General features: G+C 50.9%; 1 protein-coding gene across 5 annotated transcripts in view; it reads right to left on the reverse strand.

Moving 5' to 3' along the window:
* The window catches only part of ANKMY1 (ankyrin repeat and MYND domain containing 1), a 52,992-nt gene that overhangs the window by 12,642 nt on the left and 24,263 nt on the right, over positions 1–16,087 (reverse strand). For 3 of the 5 annotated variants that reach the window (XM_064485340.1, XM_064485341.1, XM_064485342.1), the window contains exons 12-16: positions 14,190–14,297; positions 12,484–12,615; positions 10,156–10,269; positions 9,666–9,831; positions 562–640 (exon numbers count right to left, since the gene is read on the reverse strand). In XM_064485340.1, coding sequence (XP_064341410.1) covers positions 562–640; positions 9,666–9,831; positions 10,156–10,269; positions 12,484–12,615; positions 14,190–14,297 — 599 coding nt within the window. The remainder of the gene's footprint in view (positions 1–561; positions 641–9,665; positions 9,832–10,155; positions 10,270–12,483; positions 12,616–14,189; positions 14,298–16,087) is intronic. The other 2 variants (XM_064485343.1, XM_064485344.1) reach the window with 2 other exon arrangements.

A 16,087-nucleotide genomic window follows, 5' to 3' on the forward strand; every position in this document is an offset into this window, starting at 1 on the left:
GAGTCTGCAGTGGGAGGAGCAGGCTCTGAGCAGGCCTGCCGTGGGGCTGTGGGTGAGCCTGGCCCACCTGCCCCGGGAGGACCCCTGCCCGCCCCACCCAACACCCACTCCCCATCCAGCAGGGTTTCCTGGGTGGGTGCCATCCAGGATGCCCACGGGGTAACAAGGCGCCCGGGCATGTAGAGACTGTTCCAGAATAGCAGGGTGGGTGCAGAGCCATGCCCCCACAGAGGGGCCGGCAGTGGAGCGGGAGGAGAGGTGTGAGGGCACAGGGCAGCATGTCCACTGTGACGGGGGATGTCTTCGAGAAGCAGAGCCTGGGCTCAAACCCCACCCAGCCACCCCCGGGGACGTGGAGCCCTGAGCTGACCTGCCGGGAGGAGCCCAGGCCACTTCACCAGTGTGCCTAGCAACCCCCACCTGCCACCCCCGTCGTGGCTCGAGCCCACCACCCACAAGCAGGGCCAGGACTCTCAAGACAGATGCTGTCCCGGGCAGGGGAGCTCGGGACAGGCCCAGCAGCTCCGTGCAGCCCACTGCCACCCTCAGCCAGCCACTTACAGCTCCTGATCCTCCAAGTCCAGCCCCTTGGGCAGGCTGGGGCTCTTCCTCTTCAGCCGGAGACTGGGGGCCAACTCCACTGCACCAAGAGAGACCCACGTTAGCCTCCGTGGGCCCGCTGTGATGCTGGCTGCCCCCACCCCAACCACCGTCCTGCGGTAAGCCCACCCCTGGCCCGGCAGGCAGAGCAGGTGGGGCCCCAAGTCCTCGGCAGCCCCAGAGCAGGTCCAAGGGGTCAGGGTGGGGCTCGGCGCTGGAGGCGTCTGAGAGTCAGTCCACAGCCTCCCTCTGCTCCTGCATCCTTGCCCTCCCATATGCAACCTCCTGGCCACCCTGCCTCTGCGCCATTGACCCCAGCTCTGTGTCCCCTCACCATGCCGCTAAAAGGCCACCAGGCAGCACCAGGTTCTCTCTGGCCTTGCCCAGCTCACGCCCCTCTCTGGAGTGGAGACTCGGCTCTGCTTTCCGGCCACGGGTGGCTACGGGCAGAGGGCAGCGAGCCTGAGGCTCAGCCGCGTCCCTCTGCCTTCCTGTCTGTGAACAGTTTATCATCCCCCCCAGAAAGGTTGCCTAACCTCCACTTTCCCACCACCCCTTGAGATGCAGGAACCTCACAAAGAAACACCTGCTGGCCGAGAAAGTAGGAGCCCCTCCTTCCTCCCCACCACTGTGCCCCCAACCCTGGCTCCCAGGGCCACCCCCTGCTGCAGTGGGGACTAGGTCACGGGCCAGAAAACCAGCTCTGTGTGGCGGCACCAAAGTGTCTGCCATGAAGTCTACGTGGCACCAGGGAGGTGCTTCCGCTAGAGGTGACGATAAAGCAGAACTTAAAAGTGGATCTGACGGGGCCACAGGCTCCCAGACCACCTCTTTCACAGGAAACAGAAATGACCACAGGGCGTGTCTGTTTGCTGGAGCGCTGGGACTCTTCCGAACAACTTCGTTGAGACATAACTCACGTCCCATCCAACACACCCATTTAAAGTGCACAGTCCAGTGGCTTTTAGTACGTTCACAGGTGCGCAACCATCACCGCAGTCATCTTAGAGCATTCTCGTCACTCCAGGTGGAGCCCCACCCCTGACAGCTACCATGCTCTGGGCCCCCAGCCCTCCAGCCCCCAGCTCTAAGCAGCCACTGGTCTACTTTGTCTCTGTATTTTCCTACTGGCATTTCATATAAATGGAGTCATATCACATGTGGTCTTTGGTGACTAGACTACTTTGCCTCATATAATGTTCTTAAAGTTCACCATGTTGTAGCATGTTTCAGTACTTCATTCCTTTTTACAGGTGAATAATATTCCACTGTCTGATAGACCACAATTTGTTTATCCGCTTATCAGTTGATGGGTATTTGGGGTGTTCCCATTCGTCAGCTTTTATGAATCGTGCTGCTGTAAATATTCCAGTACAACTTTCGTGTGGACGTATGTTTTCATTTCTCTTGAGCATATACCTAGGAGTGACATCGCTGGGTCCTGTGGTGACTCTATGTTTAACTTTCAAGGAACTGTTAAGCTGTTCTCCACAGCAGCTGCACTCTTCCACATTCCCACCAGCAGTGCACGAGGACGCCCCTTCTCCACACCCTCAGCAGCACGTGTTGACTTTGGATTATCGCCATCCTGGTGCGCGTGAAGTGACCTTTCAGTGTGCTTTGACTTGCGTCTCCCTGATGAAGAATGAGGCTGGGCGCCTTCTCATGTGCCCGTTGGCCATCTGTATTAGTAGAAATTTCTATTTGTATTCTTTGTCCATTTCTTAATTTGGCTATTTGTCTTTATTATTAAGTTGTAAGATGTTTTAATTTATTTTACACACAAGTCTCTTAGGAGATACGTGACTTTCAATTATATCTCCCATACTGTGGGTTATCTTTTCATTTTCTTCATAGTATCCCTGGAGGCACAGTTTTTAATTTTGATGATGTCCATTTTATCTATTTTTTCTTTCATTGCTTTATATCTAGAAATCCACTGCCAAATCCAAGGATATGAAGATGTACCCCTATATTTTCTTCTGAGTTTCACAGTTTAAGCTCTTACATCTAGATCTTCAATCCAGATTGAATTAATTTTTGTATGTGGTGTGAGGTAGGGTCAAATTTCACCCTTTTGTGTGTGGATAATCAGTAGTCCCAGCACCGACTGTTGAACAGACTGCCCTCACTTCCATTCAGAAGTCCTGACACTCTTGCTGGGAAGCAGCTGGCACAGACACACGGGTTTACTTCGGGAATCTATTCTCCTCCGCTGGTCTACATGTCTGTCTTCAGGCCAATCCCACATTACCTCGACTACCACTGTTTGGCGGTAAGTTTGAAATTAGGAAGTGAAAGGCCTTCAACTTCGTCCTTTTCCAAGATGGTTATGGCTGTTCTGGGACCCTTGTGATTCCATGCGAATTTTAGAGTCAGCTTTGCAGTTTGTACAGAGAGGTTACCTAGGATTCTGATAGAGATTTGTTCCATTTACTGAGGTCTCCTTTAATTGCTTCAGCAATGTTTTGCAGTTTTCAGAGAATAAATTTTACACTGCTTTTGTAATATATATTCATAAATATTTTATTCTTATTGATGCTATTGTAAATGCAATTGTTTTTAAATTTCATTTTTGGTTTGTTCACTACAGCTGTATAGAAAAACTACTGGGTTTTGTGTCTTGATCTTATACCCTGCAATCTTACTGAATGTTTATTATTATTAGTTTTAATAGTGTAGTAGTTTTATATTTAGATTAATAGTAATATTTATATATTTAGTTAAAATCATTTAATATTAGTTTTAGTCAGTTTTAAAAGTGGATTCCTAGGATTTTCAGTCTGTAAGATGATATGTACAAACAGAGTTTTAACATTTTCCTTGCATCAGAATGCCTTTTAAAATTTTTCTTGCCTAATTACACTGGCTAACAACTCCAGTACAATATTAAACAGAAATGGTGAGAGAGGAACTTCTCCTCTTCCTGATCTTAGGGAGAAAGTGTCTGGTCTTTCACCACTGAGCTTGATGTTAGCTGTGAGGTTGTTTTTGCAGGGTCCCTTTATCAGGTTAAGGAAGTAGCCTTCTATTGTCCGTTGTGCGTTTTCATCATGACGGCATTGGATTTTGTCAAAAGTTTTGTGTACATCAATTGAAATAATCATGTGGGTTTTTTCCCCTTCATTTTAATAATGTAGCGTATTACACTGATTTTTGTTGCTATTGTTATTAAGCCATTCTTGCATTTCTAGGGTAAATCCCACTTGGTCATGGCAGACAGTTCTTTTGACATGATGCTGAATTTTGTTTGCTAGTATTTTGTGGAAGATTTTTACATCTAGATTCATAAAGGATATCTGTCTGTAATTTTCTTATGATGTCATTGGCTTAAGAATTAGTAATGCTGGCTTCATAAAATACATTAGGAAGTATTCCCTTTACTCTAACTTTTGAAAGAATTTGAAAAGGGTTGGTGTCAATTCTGCTTTAAATGTTTGGTGTAATTTACCACTGGAGCCATCTGTGCTTGGGCTTTTTTTAAAGAGGTTTTTTGTTTGTTTGTTTGTTTGTTTGTTTGTTTTTTAATATATTCAATCTCTTTAGCTGTTATGTCCGTTCAGGTGTTTTTATTTCCTCTTTAACCAGTTTTGGTAGATTGTGTGTTTTCATCAATTTGTCCATTTCATCTAGATGATCCAATTTGTTGGTATACAATTATTCATAGTATCATCACGTAATCCTTTTTATTTCTGTAAGGTTGGTAGTAATGTCCCCTTTTTCACTTCTGATTTTAGTAATTTGGTCAGTTTAGCCAAATATGTCAGTTTTGCTGATTTTTTCCCAATGAACCAACTTTCGGTTTTATTGATTTTTCTCTGTTGTTTTTCCATTCTCTATTCCATTAATGTTTGCTCTGACATACATACAGACATTTATCTAGCTGGATAACTAGCTTCATTTAGGTTTGTGTGCTCTTCTTTTGCGAGTGCTTTAAGGAGGAGGGTTAGATTGCTGACTGAGATATTCCTTTTAATATAAGCATTTACAGCTATACAATTCCCTTAATCACTGCTTTAGCTGCATCCCGTATGTTTTGGCATGTTATGTCTTCTTTTGAATTTATATCAAAGTATTTTCTAATTTACCTTTTGATTTTTTCTTTGACACACTTATTATTTAAGAGTGTGTTATTTTATGTGATTTCCCCAAACTTCTTTCTGTTATTCACTTCTAATTTCATTTCACTGTGGTCAGAGTATATAATTTGTATTATTTCTATCCTTATAAATTTATGAAGAGTTTTGCAGAGTTTTTCATGACCTAACATACGGTCTGTCCTGGAGAATGCCCCCAAGTACACTTGAGAAGAATATATATTCTGTTGTTGGGTAGAGTGTTCTATAAATATGTTAGGTCTAGTAGTCTTACAGTATTGTTCAACCTTCTATTTCCTTATGACCTCCTGCCTAGTTTTTCTATCAATTATTGAAAATGGGGAATTGACATCTCCAACTATTATTGTTGAATTATCTATTTCTTCTTTCATTTCTGTCTGTTTTTGCTTTGTGTATTTGGCTGTCCACAGTTAGGTGCATACAGGTTTATAATTATTTTATTATAAATAAAATAATTAATTGACTCCTATCATTTTAAATGTTTCCCTTTAGCATCAGTAATATTTTTTATTTGTTTGGTTGGTTGGTTTGGGGTGCGTGGGGTAATTAGGTTTGTTTATTTATTTATTTATTTTAACAGGTACTGGGGCTTGAACCCAGGACCTCCTCATGCCTGCTAAGCCTGCACTCTACCACTCAGCTACACGTTCCCCCTAATACTTTTTGTTTTAAAGTCCACTTTTTCTAATATAAGTTTAGCCATTCCAGCTTCTTGCGGTTGCTATTTTCATGATATATGACTTTCTTTTACTTCCAAGCTATCTGTATCTTTGAATATAAACTATGTCTCCTAGAGACAGCATATAGATGGATCTTATATTTTTATTCAGTCTGACAATTTCTGCCTCTTGACTGGATTTAGTCCATTCACACTTAATGTTATTATTGATACAGTTGGCTTTACATCTGTCATTTCACATTTTGTTTTCTATGCGTCTCCTAATATTTTTTGTTCCTCTGTTCCTCCTTTACTTACTCCTTTTGCATTAGGTGAATACTTTTGAAATGCAACTTTTAATTTCTTTAATAATTTTTAACTATATTTTTGTTATTTCCTTAGTGGTTGATTTAGGGTTCACCATATGAATCTTATCAAAATTCAGCTTCCAACCTGTATTATTAAGTTTATTCCAATGAGATACAAAAAAGTAACTCCTACATAGCTCTATTCTCTTTCCCCATTTGTGATATTATCGCTATACATATTACATCTATAAATGTTACAAACTCAATATTGCAATGTTTTGATTATATAATGTTGTGTATTCTAAAGAAGCCGTAAAAAGCATGCATTTATAGCTTTTGTTATATTAAACTTATTATTTATCATTTCTGGGTCTCTTTATTTCTTCTTCTCAATATGACCTGCCATCTGGAGTCATTTCTTGCCACGATAACACCTTCTTGCTGCCTATCTCCTTTGTACTATTATTGACAAATATATTACATTTCTGTATGTTATAGGCTCAATAATACACACACATGCACACACACATATAAATACATGTAATGTATACGCACATGTTATATATAAATAAAATGCACATGCATGTAAATACGTATACATTTATACTAATTTTTATATAAATTATTATGCAAATTGATTTTTAAATCTGTTGAGAAAGAAAATACGCATTTACACTTTTATACTTGCCTTTGCCAGTGTTCTCTGTTCGTGTGGATTTGATTTCCATCTGGAGTCACTTGCGTTAGTGTTTCTTGTGAAGCAGGACTACTACTCACAAATTTTGTTTTTCTGGGAATCTCTATTTCACCATCAGTTTTTAAGTTAGCTTTGGCTGACAGTGTATCTCGTTGAGCACTTTGAATATGACATCCCACTGCCTCCTGGCCTCCACTGCTTCTGATGAGAGGTCAACTTCCAGTCTCATTGGTGTTTCTTTTAAGTAATGGATTGTCTGGCTGTCAGCCTTTTAACTACGGCACGTCTGTTTGTGGGTCTCTTTGTGTTTATCCTATTGGGAACTCATTAAGCTTCTTGGATATACAGATTGATGTTTTTCATTAAATCTGACACATTTTCATCTGTGATGTCTTTTACTGTTTTTCCTTCTCCGCTCCCTCCCATCTCTGCTTCTGGTACTCCAATTATGCGCGTACTGATGTACTCAGTGATGCCCACTTTTCTCTGGGGACCGGTTCATTTCTCATCATTCTTATCCCTCTCTGGGGCTGGTTATTGTTATTTGTTTGTTTTTTAGTGGCCAGCTAGGTCAATTTTGTGAAGTCTATTTCCCCCTCCAGTGTGGAGCTTCTGATACTGCCCCACATCGGGTGCAGCTATGTGGGTGCCTGTGGTCACCAGGGCAGTGATTTGGGCAGGGCTCTGGCTGTCTCCATTAACCGCTCACTCTTCTGTTTTTTCAGCTATGCTCTGGGGCATAAATTGCTCCGTAGACTGGTTCAGTGAGGTCCAGGCTCACTGAAGGGATAGTTCCCAAGGTCTGTATTTGAGATTTGTTCTGACCACAGGAGGGCCCCTCCTGTCTGTCTCCTTCCTGGTTTTCTTTGGCAATAGGCATATTATAGGTTAGTCTTTATCTCTAATGAATCTACCAATCTCCTCACAGCTGCCTTCACCACAGCCTGCACTGATTCTGATAGTGCCATAGGCTTAAACTGCTCCATGCTCTATTGCCAGTGAAGTAATTTCCTTTGAGATGAGGTTCGGAGTGCTCTGTTTTATGGTGTTTCTCTCCCTTGAATAAAACTCTGAGCCGTGGCTCTGGAACTGTGGTGGGGACAATGGCACACTTCCCTCTTAGTGACATGACCACCTTAGGATCTGAGCACTCAGGGGAGAGGGGTAACAGCTCAGGTCCCCTCAGCTTGCCTCTCCCAGCAAGGGGCCTCTGCCTGACTATCTGGATCAGAGCCCCAGCATCCTCAGTGGCACCGCACTGTAAGTTAAACCTCTGTCCCACAAATGGTGACTGAGCATAAGAATGAAGCCTCACCCTACTCTGCCACACCAAAGTCAGGCAGCTGAGGGCAGGGTGAGTATTGCTGGCATCTACCCTCCCCAGGAAGACAGCCCTCATAGTAAGAGCCGGGGAAGGAGTGAGATCTTGTTCTAGGCTGCACCAGTCTGCTGAGGAGTGTCTGCCCTGCTGAGCTGAGTGGGTGAAGGGAGAGAGCAGGTTTTGGTTTAATACCGTGGGCTCTCTTCTTACTGAATTTAAAAGATTTTCTTGAATAAATGTTTACTTGTAAATTTTATGATATTTGGACCATTTACTGAGACTTTAAATAGTTGGATGTTCAAATTATCACAATTTCCAACAGTCTTGCTGGGAAATGGGTCCATGGACCATCTCATGCGGTCATGCCAGGGGTAGAAACTGTACATGTTGTTTTATACAATTGCTACTTTAATAAGATAAGAAAAAAGGGAAAATACTCATTTATACTGTCTTTTATGATAAACTTTGCTGGTGCTCTGCATTCCTGTAAACTCAGGCTTTCACCTTATCACTTGTTTTCAGGGTGCCTTTAGTGTCTCTTGCAAGGCAAGGCCACTGGCAGGTTTTGTTTATCTGAGGATGTCTTTCTTTCATCTTCATCTTTGAAAGTTACTTTTTCTGGATACAGGATTCTCTGTTGGCTGCTTTCAACCTGAAGATCTTCCTTTAGAATCTCTTTCAAAGCAGGTCTGCTAGCAATAAATTCTCTCCGCTTTTAGGTTTATCTGGGAATGTTTTTATTTTGCCTTCATTTTTTGAAGCTAGTTTTGCTGGATATAAGAATTTTGGTTGAGATTTTTTTTTAACACATAGGAAGTTATCTTGCTATCTTCCAGTCTCTAAATCAGTGATTAATCTTGTTGGGTTTTCTAGTATGTATTGAGAGACATCTTTCTCTAGTTGCTCTCAAGATTAGCTTGTGGGCCCTGGATTTCTGCTGTTTCACTTGTGGAAATAAAATTCTTACGATTTTAATGTGGCTGTGGATTTCTTTGCACTTTTCCTATTTGGAATTCTTTTGTCTTCTAAGATGTATAGATCAACATTTTCAGCACAGTTGTGAAGTTTTCAGCCAGTATTTCTTCAGACACTGTTCAGTCCCTCCCCCTCCCACTCTGATAATCCCGCCACACATGTGGACAATGCTCCGGGCTGGCCCGCGTTCCCTGAGGCCCTGCTCGTTTTTTTCATTCTTTGTCCCCTCTCTTCTTCCAATCTTCAGCTTTGCTATGTCCTTCTCTGCCACCGCTCTGCCCTTCTGGTGCGTGTTTCAGTTTGCTGACTGCTGGCTTTGAATTCCATACCTTCCATTTGGCTCCTTTTAAAATGATTTCTACCTACCTCTTAATTAGTGTTCTCCACCCCAGGAGACATTGTCATCACACCTTCCTGACTTCTTTAACTATGGCTTCCTTTAGTTCTTTGAACCTATTTTAAATGGCTCCTTTGAAGACTTTCTCTGTTAAATGTGACATCTGCCTGCTCTCACTGGCATTTTCTGTTGTTCGTTTGTTTTTTCATCCCTCCAGTGTATGTGTCACATCTTCCTGTTTCTTTGCATGTCTCATAGTTACTTGTGTGCCCACCTCCTTGGAGGACAGAACATAAGGGTCAGGTGGGCGCTGGCCCAGCGGGCCGCCTGGGCAGCAGCAGGAACGCCTCTCTTGTGCCCCTTCCTGGCCCACCCCCCCCCCACAGCCTCCTGGAGCCCAGACTTCGGGGAGCATAGCCCCTTCCAGGAGGCGTAAATCCTGATATATGTACCTGGGCCGAGCCAGGACTCCAGGTGGGCTCAGAGCTGCCTTAGGAGCCGCGAGCAGCCCCCGCCCACCGCCCCGCCCCTCCCCTCCCCTCCCCTCCCCTCCCCTCCCCTCCCCGCCGTCCCGCCCGCAGCCGCTTCTCCCCGCAGCCCCGCCCCCTCCCCGCAGCCCCGCCCGCGGCCCCGCCCCGCCCCAGCGCCCACCTCTCTTGCTCAGATGCAGCACCTTCGGATCCCACTGGCTCTCCTTGGCGAGGACAGCTCGCCGCAGCTGGAGGCCCATGTATTCCAGGAGTTTCTTCCGGGCCAGAAACATCTCCCGCTCCGCCGGCATCAGCGTGTGGAAGGGGCAGTGGGCGATCTTCCGGTCCTGCAACCCAGCCCAGGTCACCACCAGTGACCCCAGGGCACCGGCCCCCCACCCCTCGGAGGGCAGACCCCAGCCCTGGCCCACCACTGTCACTGTGTGGGGAGCACATTCTGCTCAGAGCGATCATTGTGAGGGCAAATCGGGCCTAACACTCAGACAGCTGGTGCCCAGGCAGCCACACTGGCCGCGCACGCTCATTGCCTGAATCTTCTCTTCCAGGGGCTGGCTTCAGTCAGAGGCATGAAGGACCTTTAGCCCGGTTCTGCCCAAGAGATGCTAAAGTCCCCAGCTTCACCCCTGTCACCAACGGGAGACAAACCGCACCTGGTAGAATCTGAAATATCCATAGTCGACGGCCGTGCCCACGGCTACCTTGTCCCCCTGCACGAGCGTCACAGGGTTCAGGATGTCAGCCCCATGGTTAATGAGCCGGTCAACCTGTGGAGAACAGAGGCTGCGTCAAAGGCAGAGGCCGCGTCAAAGGCTCACAGACGTCCCAGCCACCAGGAGGTGGGACCCAACCGACGCTGCGATCAGAGTCCCCTGAGGTCATGGCCCCCGGCAGGAGAGGCTATTGTCACCTGCATCACCTAGAGAGGCCACCTCCCAGGTGTGTGGAAAGTCAGCGAGACAAGACAGACCTGCCAGCCTCACGACAACCATCACCACGATGTCAAGGCCGGGGGCTGGGTGGCTCCTCGGCAGCCCCCAACTCCCAGGGCACCATGGAGTCGCACCCTGTTGAGGGCTGGTTCCGCCCCCTGGACTGTGACAGGGACGAGGGCAAATCCCAGGCCTGTCTGTTCGCCATCGCACCACACACACCCAGGGGCGCTCCTGAGACTGGATGTGTGTGGCTGCAGTGTGCACCCGTGTGTGCGTGGATGTGTACGTGTGTACATGCGTGTGTCCGTGACTTCCAGCATGCACCACAGCCAGGTCCTCCTCTGGGTCAGGATTTACCACCAGTTCCATTCACAGCAAACGGCATCTAACAGATGCTCCCCCCGCCAACCCCAACGAGGGAGGAGGCAGGTTCTAGAAAGAGGTGCTATGGTTTTTTAGATTTTATGAGGAATTCCAACAAAACCACAAAACCACAGGGCTCAGAGCACCCAACGTAACAGAAGAAAACCAGGCTGTCACCCGCAGGACAGTCACCCATACCCCCTCATCCAGGACACAGCCTGAGAGGACCCCAAAAAGCACATCCCAGCCCCAGGATTGCAAAGCAAACCTTTTCCAGTTTAGAGTCTATTTCAGACAGGACAGCATCTCAGGATAAAGGTAGGATCCTTAAAATAGTGTCCAGAACAGGACCTCAGGGGAAAGGACGCCTGGTTCTTTTCATGTGAATTTAACCCATATGAAGTCAAACAGCCTCCAGGACGCGGGACCCTCACTCCCTGCCCCCTGGCTCTCTTCCCCTCCCCTCCCTCACCATACACGCAGCAGCCACAGTGGGCACCGCGGCGGAACAAGGGCGGCGAGGAGCCCACCCAGCGCCTCACCCGCCGAGGTGGGGGGCTTGGACAACAGCACACGGTGGGAGGGTGCCCAGAGCCGAGCGGCCACGGAGGGAACCTGAGCCCTGGGTGGGTGTCAGGAGGAAGACATGCAGGAAGGGACACGCTCAGGAGACACAGGGACCTCTGAGGGCAGAAGGAGTCTACAGACCATGGCCAGGAGTCTCCACAGGGCACACCTTCCGCACACCTGAGCCCACCTGGAGCAAGCAGCACCTGGACATCCAGCCTCCAGCACAAGAAAGCACCCCCGCCCAGGACGCACACCCCCGACCCCCACCCAGGACACGGCGCCCTCAGACCCCCGCCCAGGACGCACACCCCCGACCCCCACCCAGGACACGGCGCCCTCAGACCCCCGCCCAGGACGCACACCCCCGACCCCCACCCAGGACACGGCGCCCTCAGACCCCCGCCCAGGACGCACACCCCCGACCCCCACCCAGGACACGGCGCCCTCAGACCCCCGCCCAGGACGCACACCCCCGATCCCCACCCAGGACACGGCGCCCTCAGACCCCCGCCCAGGACGCACACCCCCGATCCCCACCCAGGACACCCTCAGGTCCCCACCCATCAGGTTCCTTGACCAGGATCCATGGCCAAGGCCCACTCTACATTGAAAACTCTAGAATCCTGCAGCCAGACCAAACCTATGGCCTATTTCTTGAGACAAATCAGGGACTTCTGTCTGGCTTTTGAGTGGGTCTGCCACTCACAGAGTGTATGCCTATAAATTATAAAGGCAGGAATGGTTTGTGCTTCTCTAGTGTTTGGAACATCAAGTCTTGAAGAACGTCGACCAAGGTCCCATGAAGCCCCACCTGCTGCAAATGAGGGCCAGACCAAGGCTCCAGGGCATAGCCTGGACCCTACACTGCAGGGCCGGCCCCCTCCTCCATCACCCTCTCCTCCTCACCCCCTCCTCCATCGCCCCCTCCTCCGTCACCCCCTCCTCCGTCACCCCCTCCTCCTCACCCCCTCCTCCATCACCCCCTCCACCTCACCCCCTCCTCCATCGCCCCCTCCTTCTCACCCCCTCCTCCATCACCCCCTCCTCCTCACCCCATCCTCCATTGCCCCCTCCACCTCACCTCCTCCCTAGGCTGGCCCCCTCCACACTCACCAGGGCCAGCCTGCTGTCCACACTCCTCTGGCTCTCATAAGTAAGGTCGCAGGCGACACACAGGGCGCTGCCCAAGCCCCTAGTCAGGAGTAGGTTGGGGTCAGCTCCGTGGGACAGAAGCTCCTTCACAATCTGACACAGACAGGACAGTCAGAGCCCACAGTACCCTCCCCTGCCATGGGAGGAAGCACCCGGGCAAGGCCACAGCCAGACTCAGCCCAGATGGCCACAGTGGGCACTTTCTATGCAGCCCATCCACAGGTCCCACTGCTGCCCCAGCCCCGGCTTGGAGGACGATGCTGCAGAGCGGGAGGGGGCACGTGGTGATTCCGTGGCGAGGGCTGCAAGTCCAGCCAGGCAGCCCGGGTCCAGCACTTTCTCAGACCACCATGCGAGTGCTCTGAGGCGGTCCTGGCTCCTGTCTTGTCTTCCAGTGCAGGGGCACAGCGGAGTCCTGCCACTGGTCTCCCACCAGCCCAGGGCTGGGTGCATGTCCCGACAGTCCCTCATCCCGGGACAGGTCTGCCTCTGCCCCCGGGCCCCTGGGTCACTGTGATCGCCTGACCACATGCAGAGTATGGGGCTCACTTGTTCCCTGCTGTGCCCAGCTGCTAGCCTAGGTGCCCCTCAGGAAGCCAGGAGTGAGAGCAGCTGCAGCCGGACACGAGGGCACCAGAGCTTGCTCTGTCCCTCAGAGTGGAGCTGTCTGCAGGCTGTGCCCCACCAGTGAGGGCCAGGCACTGAGCAGGCGCCCAGACAACTTGCTGACTGATGACTGGATGCAGGAGGGAAGGAAGGAAGGGGAGGGGCCGCTCAGAGGGACCACAGAAGCCCCACGCATGTCAACAACGCCTTCGCGTCCTCTGGCCCTGCTGAGTGTCACCTCACCAGAGAAGCCTCCTGGCCACCAGGCGAAGTAGCCTCCGCCTCCATCCTCTACAGCCTCATCCATCTTTATTTTCTTCTCAAACAAATCATTGCCTGAAGCCATGCTACACACCAGCTGGTGGCCCACCCCCAGCCAGAACATAGGGCCCTGGGGACTTCTGCTCTACTCAACACCCCTTGCCTAGGGGCCTGCCTGGCATACAGCAGATGCTCAAAAAATAACAGTTAAACGAAAGGATGAATGGGGGGTGGATTATAGTGGGGAGGACAGAAGGAAGGGTGGATGATGAATGAAAAAGTGGAGGAGTGGAAGGATGGATGATTGGATGTGTGCGTAGGTGTGTGGATGGATGGACGGATGCATGGATGGATGAATGATGGGAGGAAGGGAAAATGGAGGATTGGGTGGATGGAAGAGTGGGTAGGTGGATGGATGGACGGATGAGCAGCTGGATGGATGACAAATAAGCACATCCCCTGGCACCAGCAGGAGGAGGAGAGGCCACTGTGCCTCTGCCAGTGCACTGGGGAGGCGGCACCACAGTGCTGGTGGACAGGATATCGGTCAGGGCTTGTCATCCAGGCCCCGTGAGGGAGAACCCACCCATCTGAACCCTCATCCTCAGTGCTCACTTTCCTTTCTACACCCTTTTCTCTCTGGGGCGCTCCACCCACGTGGGAGGGGGGTCCTCCACACCCATCACACCACGCCGCCTTCGTGCCCCGCCAACAGCAGCAGGTCCCAGTGCTGCGCTGGGTGGGGGCCCTCGAGGCAGGAACTCTGCAGGCGCACTGTCAGGGGTGCAGAACTTGCTCACCAGGTCATTGCCGCTGGCGATGGACAGGGAGAGTGGGGAGTGGCCACTCCACAGGGTGTTGGGATTCGCTCCATGGGAGAGGAGGAGCCTGACGATGTCCCTGGCACACTGGGTGGGGAGAAGGGCAGAGGACAGCAGGAGCTGTCAGGAGCGCGACAGCGATCATGAACTCAAACGCTGCAAAATCAGCTTAGTCACAGTTGCCACGTCCCCCGTCCCGGCACTTTGTCTGGCACACAGACTGCACTCTAAATTTGGGGAAGATGGATCCTCAAACTGAGAAGTTGTTTTCTAAACAATCACCATTTCCAACAGAGACAGGAGGGACAAGTGACACGTAAATGGACTTAGAGCTGTGCTTGAAGGAAAGGGAAGCGTCAGGACCACGTGACCATCACAGCAGGGCCAGGCTCGGGCTGGTGAGCCAGAGGGACATGCCCGTCCCCGGGGCTCAGGGACCCTACAGGCACAGAGGGAGAAGGAAGCCCAGCCCGCGAGGAGGAGCACCTTCTGCCCTTCCCCCGGGGAGCCCCCCAGCTTCCTCCTCTCCCTGGAGGGCCCACGGGCTGTTGCCCTGGGGTCTCCACTCCCCCCACCGTGAGGGGCCCTCTGCTGAACCTGCGCCCGCTCTGTGGACGTGCAGGCCCTGTGGGCTGGCTGGGAGCCCCTCCAAGGCCGCGCCCTCCCCCCCCCCCCCCCGCCTCACTGGCCAGGCCGAGCAAGGGCCGGCAGCAGTCCGCTGAGAGGCTCCGGGGAACGCTTCCCTCCCCTTCCTCTCTCTGCTGGAGCACAGGCGTGATGGCTGGACCGCTGCGGCCCCCACCTCTCAGCATGGGACTTTACTCGGGTGATCTGTCCTTGACCTGATGACCAGGGTCTCCTAACTTTGTCTGTCCATAACTTTTCCAAATCTAAAAGTCAGTACAAAGGACACAGGTGTGTCAGTTGGGAAGCGCCATGTTCAGAGCCCAGGCCTCAATCGTCCTGAGCGGGGGCCTTGGCCAGCCTGCCACCTCAGAGCTTGGCCGTCCCTAGTCCCAGCTCGGGCCTGTGGCACCCCTCGGGTCAGCATGATGACCAGCCCAAGGACACGGTGACAAGACAGGGATATTCTCAAGCAGGGAGGTGCTCCCACCGCCCCCCCAGCACTGCCAGGCGCCCACCCCCACGCAGGTCCTCAGTCTCCCATCAGGCACATGCCGTCCTCACCCTGTGCCATGGGGCCGCTGTCATTTTCCTGTTACAGGTGGGTAAACTGAGGCTCAGTTTATTGCGTGCTCAGTTGCTCACTGGCCCAGGCCATGCTGGTCACTACACTGCAAAGCAGGGGCTTGGCTCCCCAGTTGCCCTCAGGCCCACCCCGGCCATCCGGCCTCTGCTGAGGGGTTCCCATGCTCGCCTTGCTGGGAATTAATCCCCGAGGCAGACAGGAGGCAGCAGCTGCAGGGCCAGAGGGACCGGGGCTCTGCAAGACAGGGTCGTCCCCAGGGGTCCAAGTCAGAGACGATGACTGATGGGGCGAGGGGCCCAGGCCAGCTGCACCCAAACGTGTTTGACCAGGTCCCACAGTGAGAACATGACGCACATGACGGTCCAGGCCCCCCTCCAACGCACATATAGGCCCGTGTGTGGATGTGTGTCCCCAAAGCGTGCTCTGAAATGACACTTCAAAGCACATGAGTTACAGGACAGTTTCTGCTCTAACACAGGGCATTCTACTTCTCTGTGGACCTGACCCAGCCCACTGATTCTGAACCCTGAACCATTCAGGGAGGAAGGCCTGGACCGCGGCAGCCAGGACCCCTGCGGGGCATAGCTGACACTCCAAGGTCTGCCCCCTTAGCCACTGGGCCCAAGGCCTGGCCACCCCCTACCAACACACACACGTACGCGCATGC

The sequence above is a fragment of the Camelus dromedarius genome, chromosome 4, assembly GCF_036321535.1.
Source record: "Camelus dromedarius isolate mCamDro1 chromosome 4, mCamDro1.pat, whole genome shotgun sequence".
NCBI classification, from domain to species: Eukaryota; Metazoa; Chordata; class Mammalia; order Artiodactyla; family Camelidae; genus Camelus; species Camelus dromedarius.